Source organism: Pteropus alecto, unplaced genomic scaffold, assembly GCF_000325575.1.
Source record: "Pteropus alecto unplaced genomic scaffold, ASM32557v1 scaffold103, whole genome shotgun sequence".
NCBI classification, from domain to species: Eukaryota; Metazoa; Chordata; class Mammalia; order Chiroptera; family Pteropodidae; genus Pteropus; species Pteropus alecto.
The window spans coordinates 2,225,485-2,238,899 of record NW_006436288.1 but is presented as its reverse complement, the minus strand read 5'-3'; the positions used below and the strand labels follow the sequence as shown (position 1 = coordinate 2,238,899).

Genomic DNA, 13,415 nt, shown 5'->3' with positions numbered 1-13,415 from the left:
TAGTTGATGATTTATCAAAACTGAAAAAAAAAAATGAGTCCTTAGTTAGAAGACACAGCCTATTAAATTGCTACAACGTAGTAGGTGAAACTACAGAAAATTGAGGATAAAGAGAATAATCTTAAAAGCTATCAAAAAGGAAAGACAGTGACTACAAAAGAATGTCAGCTAGACTGACAGCATACTTCTCATCAACAGCAATAGAGCCAGAAGACAGGAGAGTATCTTTAAAGTACTAAGGAAAAATAACTAGAAATTTATAACCATTTCAATCACCTGCGAACAAGGGGAAAAAAGGCATTTTCAGATACATAAAATGTTTTACCACACATAGACTTGCATTAAACAAAGAGGTTAATAAAATTTGATTGTAAAAGTTAAAAAATAAATAAATAAAATAGAAATATTTTTTAAATTAAAAAAGTAAAACTAAATCTTTGAAAAATAATGTGATAGGGGATGTCAGTGGGCAGTTAAAATTGCTAAAATATGTATTATGTTTGAAGGAGAAGAGAAATATAAAATTTAGACTTTATAAGAAAATGAAGTTATAAATATTTTTTATTTTAATAATCACCAAAAGAATAGAAATAAATTTTACAGCTTCTAAATCAGCAGAAGTAAAAAGATGGATAATGAAAATGTTATCTAAACGCAGAAAACAAAAAGAGGGGGAGACAAAGAAAGGGATGGTAAATGGAAAACAGAAAAGATTGTAGAAATAAACCCAAGTACATAAAAATTACAATAAATGTAAATGGGTTATTTTCATCAATTAAAAACTGTTTAATTGGAAGATGTTATTTTAAGGTACAAACTTGTAACTAGTAGATCAAGAAGTCCTGTATAGCTAAGGCACAGCATAGTGACTATAATCAATAATACTGTATTATAAACTTCAAAGTTGTTAAAAGACTAGATCTTAATTGTTCTCAGCACAAAAAAAGAAATGATAATTATGTGACGTCTTAGAGGTATTAGCTAACACTACAGTGGTAGTCATGTTGTAATATATAAATGTATCAAATCAACACGTACACCTTAAACTTATACAATGTTACATGTCAATTATATCTCAATAAAAAAATGTTTACTGTATAGCATATGAGACAGATATACTTTTTAAAAGTAGGTTATAAAATAAAGAATCCCAAATAGCCAGTAATCCTGGGGGAATGGAAAATAAAACAATGAGAACCATTTAAAACCCACCAAACTGTTGAAAATTAAAATGTCTGACATACCAGGTAAAGCTGCAGAACAAGGAGAAGTTTAACATGTAGCTGGTGGGAATATCAATTGATAACAATCACTATGGAAACAATTTGGCAACATGTAGTAACTATAGATATATAGAATATTTTCCCTAGCAATTCTACTTTTATATCTTATATATTATCATAGAAGAACATCCAAGTGTATAAAAAGAGACATTTACAGCTATTTGAAGATGCATTGTGATTATGAAAAATAAAAAAACAGTTTAATGTACGTATAACATGAATTGTTATAGTATAGTCACACCGTGGAATACTATCAGTAGATGAAAGAAATAAATTTAAGCTGAAGATAACATAGATATTTCTTTAAAAATAAGTCATGTCAAAACAAGTTAAAGTGATAGATAGTATGATCTTATTCATACTTCATTCTGAAACATGATAAATAATACTATACATTATTTATGGTTAAATATATATGTTGTGATGGTGCATGAGAGTAATAAATTCAAGTAAAAAGTCAAGTGCATGGGAGTAATTGATTCAAGATTGTCATTACCTCTGGGGAGAAGGGAGGGGAATTAGCTCTGGGAAAGTAGGGGCTTCAATTCTATCTAATGTTTATTTCTTTTTAAAAATATATGAAGAAAATATGGCAAAATAGAGTGATTTAATAAAGTTACATAATGAATACTTGGGTGTTTGTTATATTCTATGCTTTCCTATGCATTGGAAGTTTTCCCCAATTTTGAATTATATTTGATTTATTAAAAAAAATAGTAGGGGAGGTTTGCAATAGGGGACATTCGGTTAGCCAAAAAATTGGACAATTGACTGTGATGGAGAAATCCAAGGAGAAAAATAGAAATGTAACAATTTTGATCTATCATTTCAGACACATGTATGACCACTTCATAAATCTCTACCCACAGCTGATTAAGAAACCTTCCATCGTGGATAAAGTGCAGGAGTTTATGAAGTATGTATAATAGCTTTTTTCTTCTCATTGTTACTGAGGCTATAGGACCTAAAAATGTTATTTCAAACAGCAGTTTTTCCTTCACCAATTTCTTTTTCTGTCTCTCTGGCAGGCCTCTGAAGTTGTATGTGTAGTGAGGTATAGCACCCTTTTGGTAATAGCATGAAAACTAGTGGCAGACAACATGCCCTTGAATTTGGTCTCTTTGGAGGTCAGGTTGAACATTGGTGACACAGCTGGAGGAAGACACCATCATTGTAAGGCAGGCAAAATTTAGTCTACCCCGGGAGCCCCTCTTCTTGCCGAGATCTGTCTTCCTCCCTCTGTAAGGTACAGGCTTGGTGACTAATCCTAGCTGGGGTGTTAACTCTTATCTAAAGTCATAATTCTTAACATCCTCTGAGAATATTTTCATTTAATAAAGTTTCCTGAAGACGAATAAATTCTCAATATTCAAAAAATATGCTATATGTTTGCAGAATGATAGACTGTGAGATTAATTTGGGGATTGAAGAGCTCTTGGTTTAGCCCTCCAAATTACACATTAATCTCTTCATCAAATGCTAAAGTTCTACACAGCATCACTTAAAAACCATTGAGCTTTATCTCATGCAGTGACATTGTATTCTAAGATCTATGGATAGCCTGAACAAATCAGTATACAGTTATGTCAGATCATCCCCTATGAAGTGCAGAAAACCAAAAGAAGAGAAATGAAATAAAAGGACTATAAAAAACCCTTTTTTTTTTTTTTTTGCTAAGCATTCTAGGACAGAGGTATTGAGGCAGTTATTAGTGACAACTAAAATAGAATGAACCATAAACTATGAAAATTACCTGAAAGAAACATAAACATATACAAAACATCTTGCCCTTAGGAGTTTTCATTTTTTCCTGTTTTTTTTTTTTTTTTGCCTCTTCTACCTACAAAAGTATGTTAATGAATGAATTCTTACTGATTTAGTGAGACATTATGATTTGATGTAAAATGCATTTGAATGGTCTATACTTGACTTTCTTAGGTCTCAGTATCACAGGTAGGTAAACATTACGCCTGTGTTTCAATTCCAGCTAGAGCATGGAGGAAGCTACAAAAGAAGAGTCATAGTCTCAGGGAGAAATTAAAAGTCATTTCGGATTTGCCCTGATAGCTTTTCAAAGTGATTAGAATGTTCCAAGATCCAGAATTTAAATTATACTAGCGTAATTATCTGAATATGTAATCTCTAAATGTCTGGGTTTACTTTAGCTTTAAATGAGCAACCATGGAGACCTGCAGTACAAATCTCATTTCTCTTCCAGGAAGCAAGAAGAATGGGCACGTAATAACATCAAATATTATAAGGATGACCCATTTTGGAGACATACTGGCTATGTTATGGCACAAATGGATGGGCTGTATGTAGGAGCGATGAACAGGGCTACATTAATAGGGACAAAGGTAAGATTAAGAAGCTACTCAGGATTTCTTTAAGGTAATTTTTAAAATTACATTCCAGCTTAGAAGCAGATCAAATTAGGACTAGAGTATATATTTCTTGCACACAGGTACTGTCTTATTTATCATATTGCTAGCACCTGACTCACTATCTGACACAAATTCAAGCTTACTTATTTCTGTTTTTTTTTTTTCTCAATCTCTTTTATTATGCTTTCTCTGAAGCAGGTAGGAATGTACTGGTTATCTAAATAACCTAATAAAGCTAGTGTTTTGGATGATATGACTGTTAAAGCAAAATGTCTAACTGTACATATTCTATGCTTCCCTTACTCTGCAATATACACACACATGCCCATGCATTGTAATTTTGTTTTGAAAGCTTTACTGAATCATTGAGGATTCAAAGGTACCATTTAATATACTACCAAAAATTATAGAGATTTAGAGATTTTGTTTCCTGGATATATATATCTTCACATACATATAACATATACATATATGTTGGACAAAATATACAATAGACAGTTCTTAGAAAAGTGATGCAAAAAATTCTTACTCGTATGAACTCAGCCTTTCTCATAAGATTAGAAATACAAACTAAAACCATACTGAGAAATACTTTCTCACTTATCAATTTGGCAAAAATTCTAAAATGTTAAAGCATACTCTGTTGGCAAGGCTATGGGGAAAAAAGACACTTGCTTAAAATACCAGTGAGAATGCAAATTGGTATGCCCACTATAGACAGGAATTTTGGCACTCAGTACCAAAGTCACATACTCATTTACCCTTTGACCCAGTAATCCCACTTCCAGGATTAACACTAAAGTTCACTGGCAAAATCACAAGCCTATTCATTGTAAATAATTTGTAATAGCAAAAAACTGAAAACAGCCAAATACAGAAAAGACTAGATGCATAAAGGATATAGCTGCAGACAGGAATGTGGTAGTTCTCAATATACTGTTATGGAGTGACCTTCAGGATCTGTTATTAACTGTAAAAAATAAAGACTAGTGTATATTGTGTGCTACCTATACATAAGAAATGGAGGTAGATGATAATGATAGATGATAGATAGATAGATAGATATAGATGGATGGAAGGATGGATGGAAGGATAGATGGATGGATGGATGGATGGATGGATGGATGGATGGACGAATGGATGGATTTGCTTATCTTTTCAAGCAGAAACAACAATGAAAGAATAAACCCAAAACTAAAAATAATTACTTATAAAAGAGAGAAGAAAAGAGAGTGTAGGCCAGAGAGATGAAAGCTACATTTCTCTGACTATAACTTGCTTTATATACTTGACTTTGAAACCAGGTAAATGCTGTTCATAACTATAAAACAAAATTTAATCGCAAAGAAGAAACAGTCTCCGAAATCTGAAAAAAAACTTACACAAAAATATCTAACTGTATTTCAAGTTCATGGCATAATCACAGAGAGCAATTATTGCTGGTGACCTTAAAACACAGTTATTGTTGCATATCCTTAGTGGGTCAGACCCTAAGGATGAGAATAATGACAAAAAGATTTTAAAAAATTAAATAACCTTAAACTGTATTCAGTAATCTTACTTAATAATATTGGTATTATTATTTTGAAATTTGATAGAGTTTGGTAGATATAGCAAAATAAAAGAAATAAGTAAATATGTTGGATATCAAGATTTCCAATGTTAAAAATCAATGAAGACACTGTTTTTAAAGTTAAATAATTAGCTTGTTTTTTTTTTTGTTTGTTTGTTTGCTTGTTTGTTTTTTGTTAAAATGTCTTTTTTATTTGTCCTCCCACCACCTCTGTCTGATAAATGGTTTGTATGTAGATGCCCAGCCCCAGGATGCTCTGGTGGATTGACTCTTGTGGGAGCAGTGCTGTCTAGTTAGCACAAAGTTCATATGAAGTTCAAGTCTGATAAATGCTCCTGGGTTAATGCTGTCAAGTCGGTTAGTCTTAGGTTAAGCACACAATCAAAATCAAAAGCATCTTAGTTGAATGTTTTTGCTGTAAAGCGGTGAGTCTCAACTAGGGATGATTTCCCTCCAGAGGCTATTTGTCAATGCCTGGAGACTTTGGTTGTCAAAACTGGGGGGTGCTACTGATTAGTGAGTAGAGGCCAGGGCTGGTACTAAACATCCTACAATGCACAGTCTCTGACAGGAAAGAATTATTTGGCCCAAAATATCATTAGCTCCAAGACCGAGAAAACCTGCTGTAGAGGAATGCAAAAAGAATGCTCTGTTTATTTTACTTTCTTGGGAGACTCTCCCCAAATCTGTGGCTCTCAACACATCCTAAAAGTAATCTTTAACTTATAAGATTACTTTATAAGCTAAAATAAAACCTAGTGGTTCTGTTACATTAGGGACCTTTCACAGAGGAATAATTTAATAAATGTCTAACAAGAGGAACAGAAAATGACATCTGACTGTCACAAATCAGTGCCATCTCTGTCCTTTCCCAGCCTATGACACTGTTCCAGATTCAGTTCCTGAATGCTGTTGGAGATCTGTTGGATCTGATTCCCTCACTTTCTCCCCCAAAAAACTCCAGCCTGAAGGTTTTTAAGAGATGGGACATGGGACACTGCTCTGCTCTTATTAAGGTGAGACACACAGCAGCCTTTCTGCTTTTTCTTGTTTTAGTCTGCACACAATTTTTCTATATGTCTCCCAAGTATGGCAACCTCTCACCCCTGGCTATTGCCATAGATCAGCTTTAGTTCCTCTACCGTAGACATGAAGAACTCGAAGGAACTGATGAAGGGAATTGGATGTACGTAATGTTACGCATCTGTTTCTTCCACCATTCTTCCCATGCTGTATGTTTCTGCTACTCTCACTTTCCAGAATCTTCCATTTTGGATGCTAGGACAGAGTCATTCTGTTTCGTGCACATCAAAGGTTAATTTTCTGGTAATAAATATAGAAATAGACACCTGAATTGATATAATCCCTGTACGGTTACTTCACTTATAGTCAGTTATCTATATACCCCTGTGTCATTCACTATGATTCTGGCTATAGGTTCTTCCTGGGTTTGAGAACATCTATTTTGCTCACTCAAGCTGGTACACGTATGCAGCCATGCTCAGGATATATAAACACTGGGACTTCAACATCGTCGATAAAGATACCAGCTGTAGTCGCCTCTCTTTCAGCAGTTACCCAGGTAAATAAATTTAGAGGGACATCTGATTACTCTGAATACTATTTCAGGATAAAACCTTGGTGATTCAGAGTAATTAGAATGGGAGAAATGTTTAGTAGTTAGTATACATTAATGAAATTTGATTTTCAGGTTGCCTTTTGGAGAAATAATAGCTCTAATTCTTTTTAAAAATATAATGACATAAATTAAGTTAATAAAGCTGCCAAAAATTTACTCCAACAAATGCCAACAGAGTATTTATTAAGTACAAGGCACTTTCTTATTCTCTGCTGTGGAAGCAAAGATGAGCAAGCCAGATCCTGCTCTCTGTGTCTCCTTGAGGGCCTATCTCTGTTTCTCTTATTCATTGCAGTATCTACAGCACCTAACCTAGTGTGTGGCACCTAGTACTTAATAAATTTTTGTTTAATGAATGGATGAATGAATGTGCAAGCTTATAAATGTTCCACTAACAAGGTAAGTAGAATACAGATAAGAATAATGTTATTACTGGATACAAACAAACAAACAAACAAAAAACCAACCTAATTATTTAACTTTAAAAACAGGGTCTTCGTTGATTTTTTTTTTTGTATGCTATAAAAGTGGTATAAGAAATGCTGTGAATATTCAAAAGAAGGAGAACATACACCTGATTGATGGGGAAAAAAGAGGTTGACATTTGAGATGACCCATGAGTGATGAGTAGGATTTGGATAGGTAGAGATGGGTGAGAAGGACAGTCTCTTCAGAGTAGGGGGTGCAAACTCCTATGCCTAAAGAAGACAGGCAAATGATGTAAATGAATTAAGGGGACTGATATAGAAAAATAGAAGTGGAAACAACTGTAGCAAACACATGACCCATTGAAAGGTGGCCAACTGCTCAGCTCCCACTGACTGTTGTCATTCTGCAATGTGGAGATCAGTGTTAACAGATTCTCCAACTTCTCAAGAAAGAAATGTGCATTTAAAAAACAAAACCCACTGCATGAACCCAAGAAAGCATGTCTGCTGAGTGGAATGGCCCCCTTAATCTCAGATTTGCAAACTCCTCAGGGAACATCATGAGCAAAGGCAAGGGGAAAATTCTTGCTGAACATTTAAGAGTCAAAGGAGGATGAGATGTAGTCACTTGTGATGTTTAATTATATACCTGTAACTTATAGGATAGTTATACCAACCACCTGTCATATTTATCTGCTGTTGTCAGAGTGTTATTGCCCCTTCTGGTATTATTGCTCCTGATGTTATTAACGCCATTCTATCAGGAATTCTGACCAGAAACATAACTAGATATTTTTCTGTCCTTGTGACCTGATCCTTCCTTTGAGACTACTTTGATTTCATCTTCGTCGTAGTTTGCTCAACTCTTGTCGTATTGAATGGGGGGATTTCTCGCTCTCTATTTGGATTCTTTTGTGTTCCTGTAGACTGAAATTTAAGGACAGTGAGATACTGAGACCCGTCAAATATTCTTCCTCTTCCTCTTATTTGAAATTAAATGCAATGTTCAGATGTTACCGGCACTGCTTTGAAATCTCTGCATAATGGTGTTCTTCCAAGGTCTTAACAGTTCTGCATTCCAAGGGTAGTGATGGTGAAGGACATAAGGGATTTCTTATGAAACTTATGATTCTCTTAACACTTGCATATATATCCTTCCAGAATACATAGATACATAGATAATAGAGATTCTTAAAGGAATTAAACTGAGAGAGAACGAAAGGATTTTTTTTAACCTCAAGGTGTTTTAACAGGTGCCAGTGAAGCAATGTAATTTATATTTTCTCTAACCAGACAGCTTTGATCTCAACAGAATACATGAAATACATGTAGAATCTTATTCATTACAAAGGATTGTTTGATTAAGAGATCTGCCACATTGGATTTATCCAATAGATATGGAACTAAGTTTTGTCATGAACATCATGCCATGGGAACTGTTGATCCCAGAACAAACTGGATGGTTTGTTTGTTTTCCTTTGGTGGAGGAATTCCATGGTTACTGGGTGAATTAGAAGTGTGGTGTTAGTTTCATATTGAAGAGGGCAGGACCTGGAGGCTCTTCATGATATAAACAAGGATATTCAAAATTGCTGAGTCAGAACAGACAGATCAAGTCACGAAACATTTGTGACTTGGCTGAGGCTCGTGTTAAAGATGATGATAACTGGGATGGTACAGATGCCACCATACTAAGGATATGGTTAATTCCGAAGATCGCATGCACCTATCCATATTTTTACTATGCATTTTGACCCTCCTGCCAAAGTCTGACCACCAAGATGATTGCTATGAGAAACTCTAAAGCTTCAAGACACAGTGAACTTTTTTTTTTTTTTTTGAGTTTTCCAAACAGGAAAAAGGTAGAGAGGTTGGACAGCTGCTAAAATGTTACTGAATATATGAAGTCCAACTATTTTACTTCAGCGAACCTGTTTTTTTATTTGTAGAATGAGGCTAATATAAGGCTTACTTCATAAAGTTGTAAACATTAATTTATTCGTTCATCAACAAGTTTCTGTTAAATTGTGCTAGGCAAAGTATTTTCAATGGAGAACAGGACAGATACAAATTCTACTTGAATAAAATTTACATGCTGGTGAAAAATAGAGACAAATAAAAAAAAGCAATGATAATAAAATATAATTTGTGTAATAATACAAAATCCTAGTTTGGGGATGTTGAGATAGCTTCTAAGAGAAAGCTATCTCAAGTATAAATTAGACAAGTATAAGTTAGCCAGGCCATTGGGGATAACGGAGTGGCACAAATGGCATGTGTAAAAGGCCTGTAGGCAAGAGAAAGTATGGAGAAGGCCAGAGAGAAGTGAAGAGCAATTCAAGACTTTTAAAGTGACAAATGGTAGTGGCACTAATAGAGATTTGCATTTTAGAATTATCTGGCTCACGAAAGGAGGACAAAAGAGGCTGCCACAGAACATTTAGAAGGCTGATACAATAATCCAGGTGACTCAAATCACACAATGTTTTGTAGATGGTCAAATAATGTATAGGTGGGAGATTAATATCTATCTTCAAGAAGAAAAGAAAATGTCAAAAACGACTGCTGAGTTACTGTAGCACGTCATGACTTTCTGCGTGCTCCTGTTGTCCTAGCCGGAATCCTTGAGGGATAATGACCTAATAAGAATTGCCAGAGGAGCACTCTCAATCGCACCCCAGCAGAGGAGAATTGAAGGAACAGTAGTACTCCTTCGCAATACATTCATCAATATTACAAAGGGATTTACTGTCTCCAGCACACCCAGGCTTATCTAAGCCAGTCCCATGCTCCGAGTTCAACAAAACCCTAACTGACTCCATAAGAAAAAAAAAAAGAGAGAGATGGTTAAGGAAGTAAATTAATATAACCACCCCATCTTCATCTAGAAAGGATTTAAGTGATTTGGTAGCTTAATAGGTTCAGCCCTTTTAGTCTGTTTTTAAAAAACAGAATAGGAATTTCGTTTACCTTTGGAGAAATTATCTGAAGATGCTAACATAAAATGTCCTGAGGAAGTCAAAAGTATACCAAAAGTATAACAGGTGCTGATAAACTTAGCACCACCCTTAAGCCCAGGTGAGTGAAGTTCCAGCTTTGAAGTCCCTTCCTCAAAATTTCCTTAGTGCCCCTCCAGCAGAGACCAGCCACACTGAAAATACTGGTGCATCCTGGCTCTGGTCTGTGTCCCATGTGTATCTGATTTAGGAAGCACCTTTCCGAAAGTTTTCTAAATAATCTTTCCAGTGCCCAAGACCAGCCAGCATAGCAGAGCCATCCAAGTGGGGCAAAGCTCAGACAGGTACCCATGTGGGTCCTGGTCCCTGTATCTCCCTTTTCTGGGGAGGTTTTTTGCCTCTACCCACACCCACAGGCAAGTTCAGCAAGGTGCCATGAGGAGCTCTGGGACTCGAGCCTATGAGGTGGTCCTTTTAAGTTAGATGCTTCCTGCTGGCCCTCATGATCGAGCTGACAGAATGTTGATGACAGGTCGAGTTTGGATTACTCTCATGTCAGATGTAGCCTGTGTTCAGGGCTCTAAGCTACCAAAGGTCACGCTTACTCTTGAGCTTAAGCAAGTATGTGGGCCTCTGCATTCATCTGTGTTCTCATTGCAGTCCCACCTTCCTTCTACAGCACCCAAGGGTAGCAGGGGAGGTGACAAATGAAATTTTACTCTGTGTACTCTGCTGCTGGCCCCGGCGGCAGTCACCTCAACCTGCTGCAGTCTTCTGGAGAGAGCTGGGCCTGGCCCCGAAGGGCTTTCGAGAACCTAGCTCCACAGCACCAATGGGCCTTTCAAAATATCTTATGCCTCCAGTTAATGAGTTGGCTTCCCACTCTCACAGGTCAGTCTTACGCTGCATGAATATTCCCTGTGCAATTGGGACTGCTCTTCTGGCTCTGCCTACAGCCTTGCCCACTGGTTGGGGTGTGTTAAGGGTGAGGGTGTGCAAAGAGATCACATTCTAGGAATGCAAGGATTATAGCCTAAGGAGTCCAAGAGAAAACACAATTTGAAAATGTACTGATCTATGCTTATGCTATAAAATTCTGAATCGAACTTTAATGACCATAAAATGAATCATGATTCACATTTTTCTTAACACTCTGGGTAAGACTCGCATTTGTGGTCATCATTAGCAAATCACAGTAATGATCTTTGAGAGAGTCATTAGCAGCCAGAATTCACTGATGGCACAATAAATATTACAGAGTCATTAAGTAAATGGTGTTAGGGAACTGCAGAGGCAAAGAAAGAAATCTATGTTGTTTCGGTATAAACAGGTTACAAAGAGTCATAGCTTTGTAGTACTAACAGTGTTGCTACCTTTTTCTCATGGTGAGAGATATAAAATTATCCAGGAACAATGTATTTCATAATAAAGAATACAAAGAGATGGTACCTGGACACTATAAGGAATCTTCACATGCACTGATTAGATAATAGACAAATACGTTAGTACTTTTCTCTACCCATTATTCTAAATGTTCATTAATAAATCACTATGGGCCCATGAATTTTGGAATATATTTCTTAATCAAATTGTTTGTATAGGCATGGGTTCTGAAAAAATATACTTGCCTGAGGCTCTGAAAACTCTAAAGAATGTAGTCCTGATAACCTTGTTCTAGAAGCTTTCCATCCCCCACAAGGGCTTTGAATAGCCATGTCTGTTTTACCTAACAACTGAGAAGTCTGAGGAAGATAGAAGACCCGCACTGGCCCTACCCCAGGATATTGTACACAGCCAAGTGTCGATTTTGGCTATGCAAGTCAAGAACCAAGGAAGTAAGACATGGAGAAAAATCCCACAGGAAATGACAGCACTGAAAAGGTAGCCAATACCAGTATGAAGACCTCAGCACAAAGGTCTACTGATTTCAATTACACAGCATCTTTAAATCAATTCAGAGAAAATCAACGTCATTAATATCGAGTCTTCTAATCCATGAATATAGTATCTCTATTTATTTAGATCTTTAATTTGAGCGATGTTTTGTAGTTTTTAGTATATGGGTCTTACATACCTTTAATTCATTTGAATCCTAAATAATGTTTGATGCTTTTATAATCAGAATTGATTTTTATTCCTTTTTTCAATTTTTTGTTGATTGTATATATGCATTAGTTACTTATAGCTACATGTCATCCCAAAACTGAAAAAAAAAATCGTTTAGTATCTCATAGTTTCTGTGGATCAGGAATTTAGATGGGGCACAGTGCAGATAGCTTTTCTCTACTTCACTATATCTGGGGCTCCAGCTGGAAGATTCAGAGACTGAGAGGGGCTGAACTCTCTGACAGCTCAACTGAAGCTGGAAGATTCACTTCCAAGTTGACTCACTTACATGGTTGACAAGGTGGTGCTGGAAAATTTGTTCCCCACCACTTAGACCTCTCCACAGGACTGCTTGAGCATCCTCGTGAGGAGGTGCCCGGCTTTCCCCAGACCAAATGATCCAAAAGAACAAAACAGAAACAGCAATGCCTATTGTGACCTAGTCTCAGAAGTCATACACTGTCACTTCCACCATATTCTATTCATTAGAAGCACATTATGATCACCCCCAGTCAAAAACTTCATGGAAATATAAAAACCACCACAATATAGAACTATGATTTATCTATATATTTACTTTTTGTCCTGAGACCTTTCTAAATGTATTTATCAGTTCTACTAGCTTTTCCATAGATTTCTTGGGATTTTCCTATATGCGTAATCATGCCATCTCTGCATAAAGACAATTTCACTTCTTTCTTCCCTTGTATATCTTTGTTTTCTCACTGGATTGCACTGGATAAGACCTCAAGGACAATGTAGACTAGAAGGGCATAATAATCCTTCCTTGCCTAGTTCCTGATCTTAAGGGCAAGGTATCCAGTCTTTCACCATTAGGTATGTTTGTTGTAGGATTTTTATAGATACTCTTTATAAGGTTAAAAAAGATCCCTGCTCTTCCTACTTTGCTTAATGTTTTTATCGTGAATGAGTGTTGCATTTTGTGAAATTCTTCCTCCACTTCTACTAAAGTGATCATATAATTTTTCTTGTTTATTAATACAGTGTTCCATTGATTGATTTGCCTATGTTAAAAACTTGGCAT

The 13,415-nt window shown here is 35.9% G+C and overlaps 1 protein-coding gene across 1 annotated transcript in view; it reads left to right on the top strand.

The window, feature by feature from the left end:
• The window catches only part of PLBD1 (phospholipase B domain containing 1), a 51,836-nt gene that overhangs the window by 19,466 nt on the left and 18,955 nt on the right, over positions 1-13,415 (top strand). Inside the window, exons 3-6 of the mRNA XM_006912642.3 lie at positions 2,116-2,199; positions 3,502-3,640; positions 6,116-6,256; positions 6,678-6,822. Coding sequence (XP_006912704.1) covers positions 2,116-2,199; positions 3,502-3,640; positions 6,116-6,256; positions 6,678-6,822 — 509 coding nt within the window. The remainder of the gene's footprint in view (positions 1-2,115; positions 2,200-3,501; positions 3,641-6,115; positions 6,257-6,677; positions 6,823-13,415) is intronic.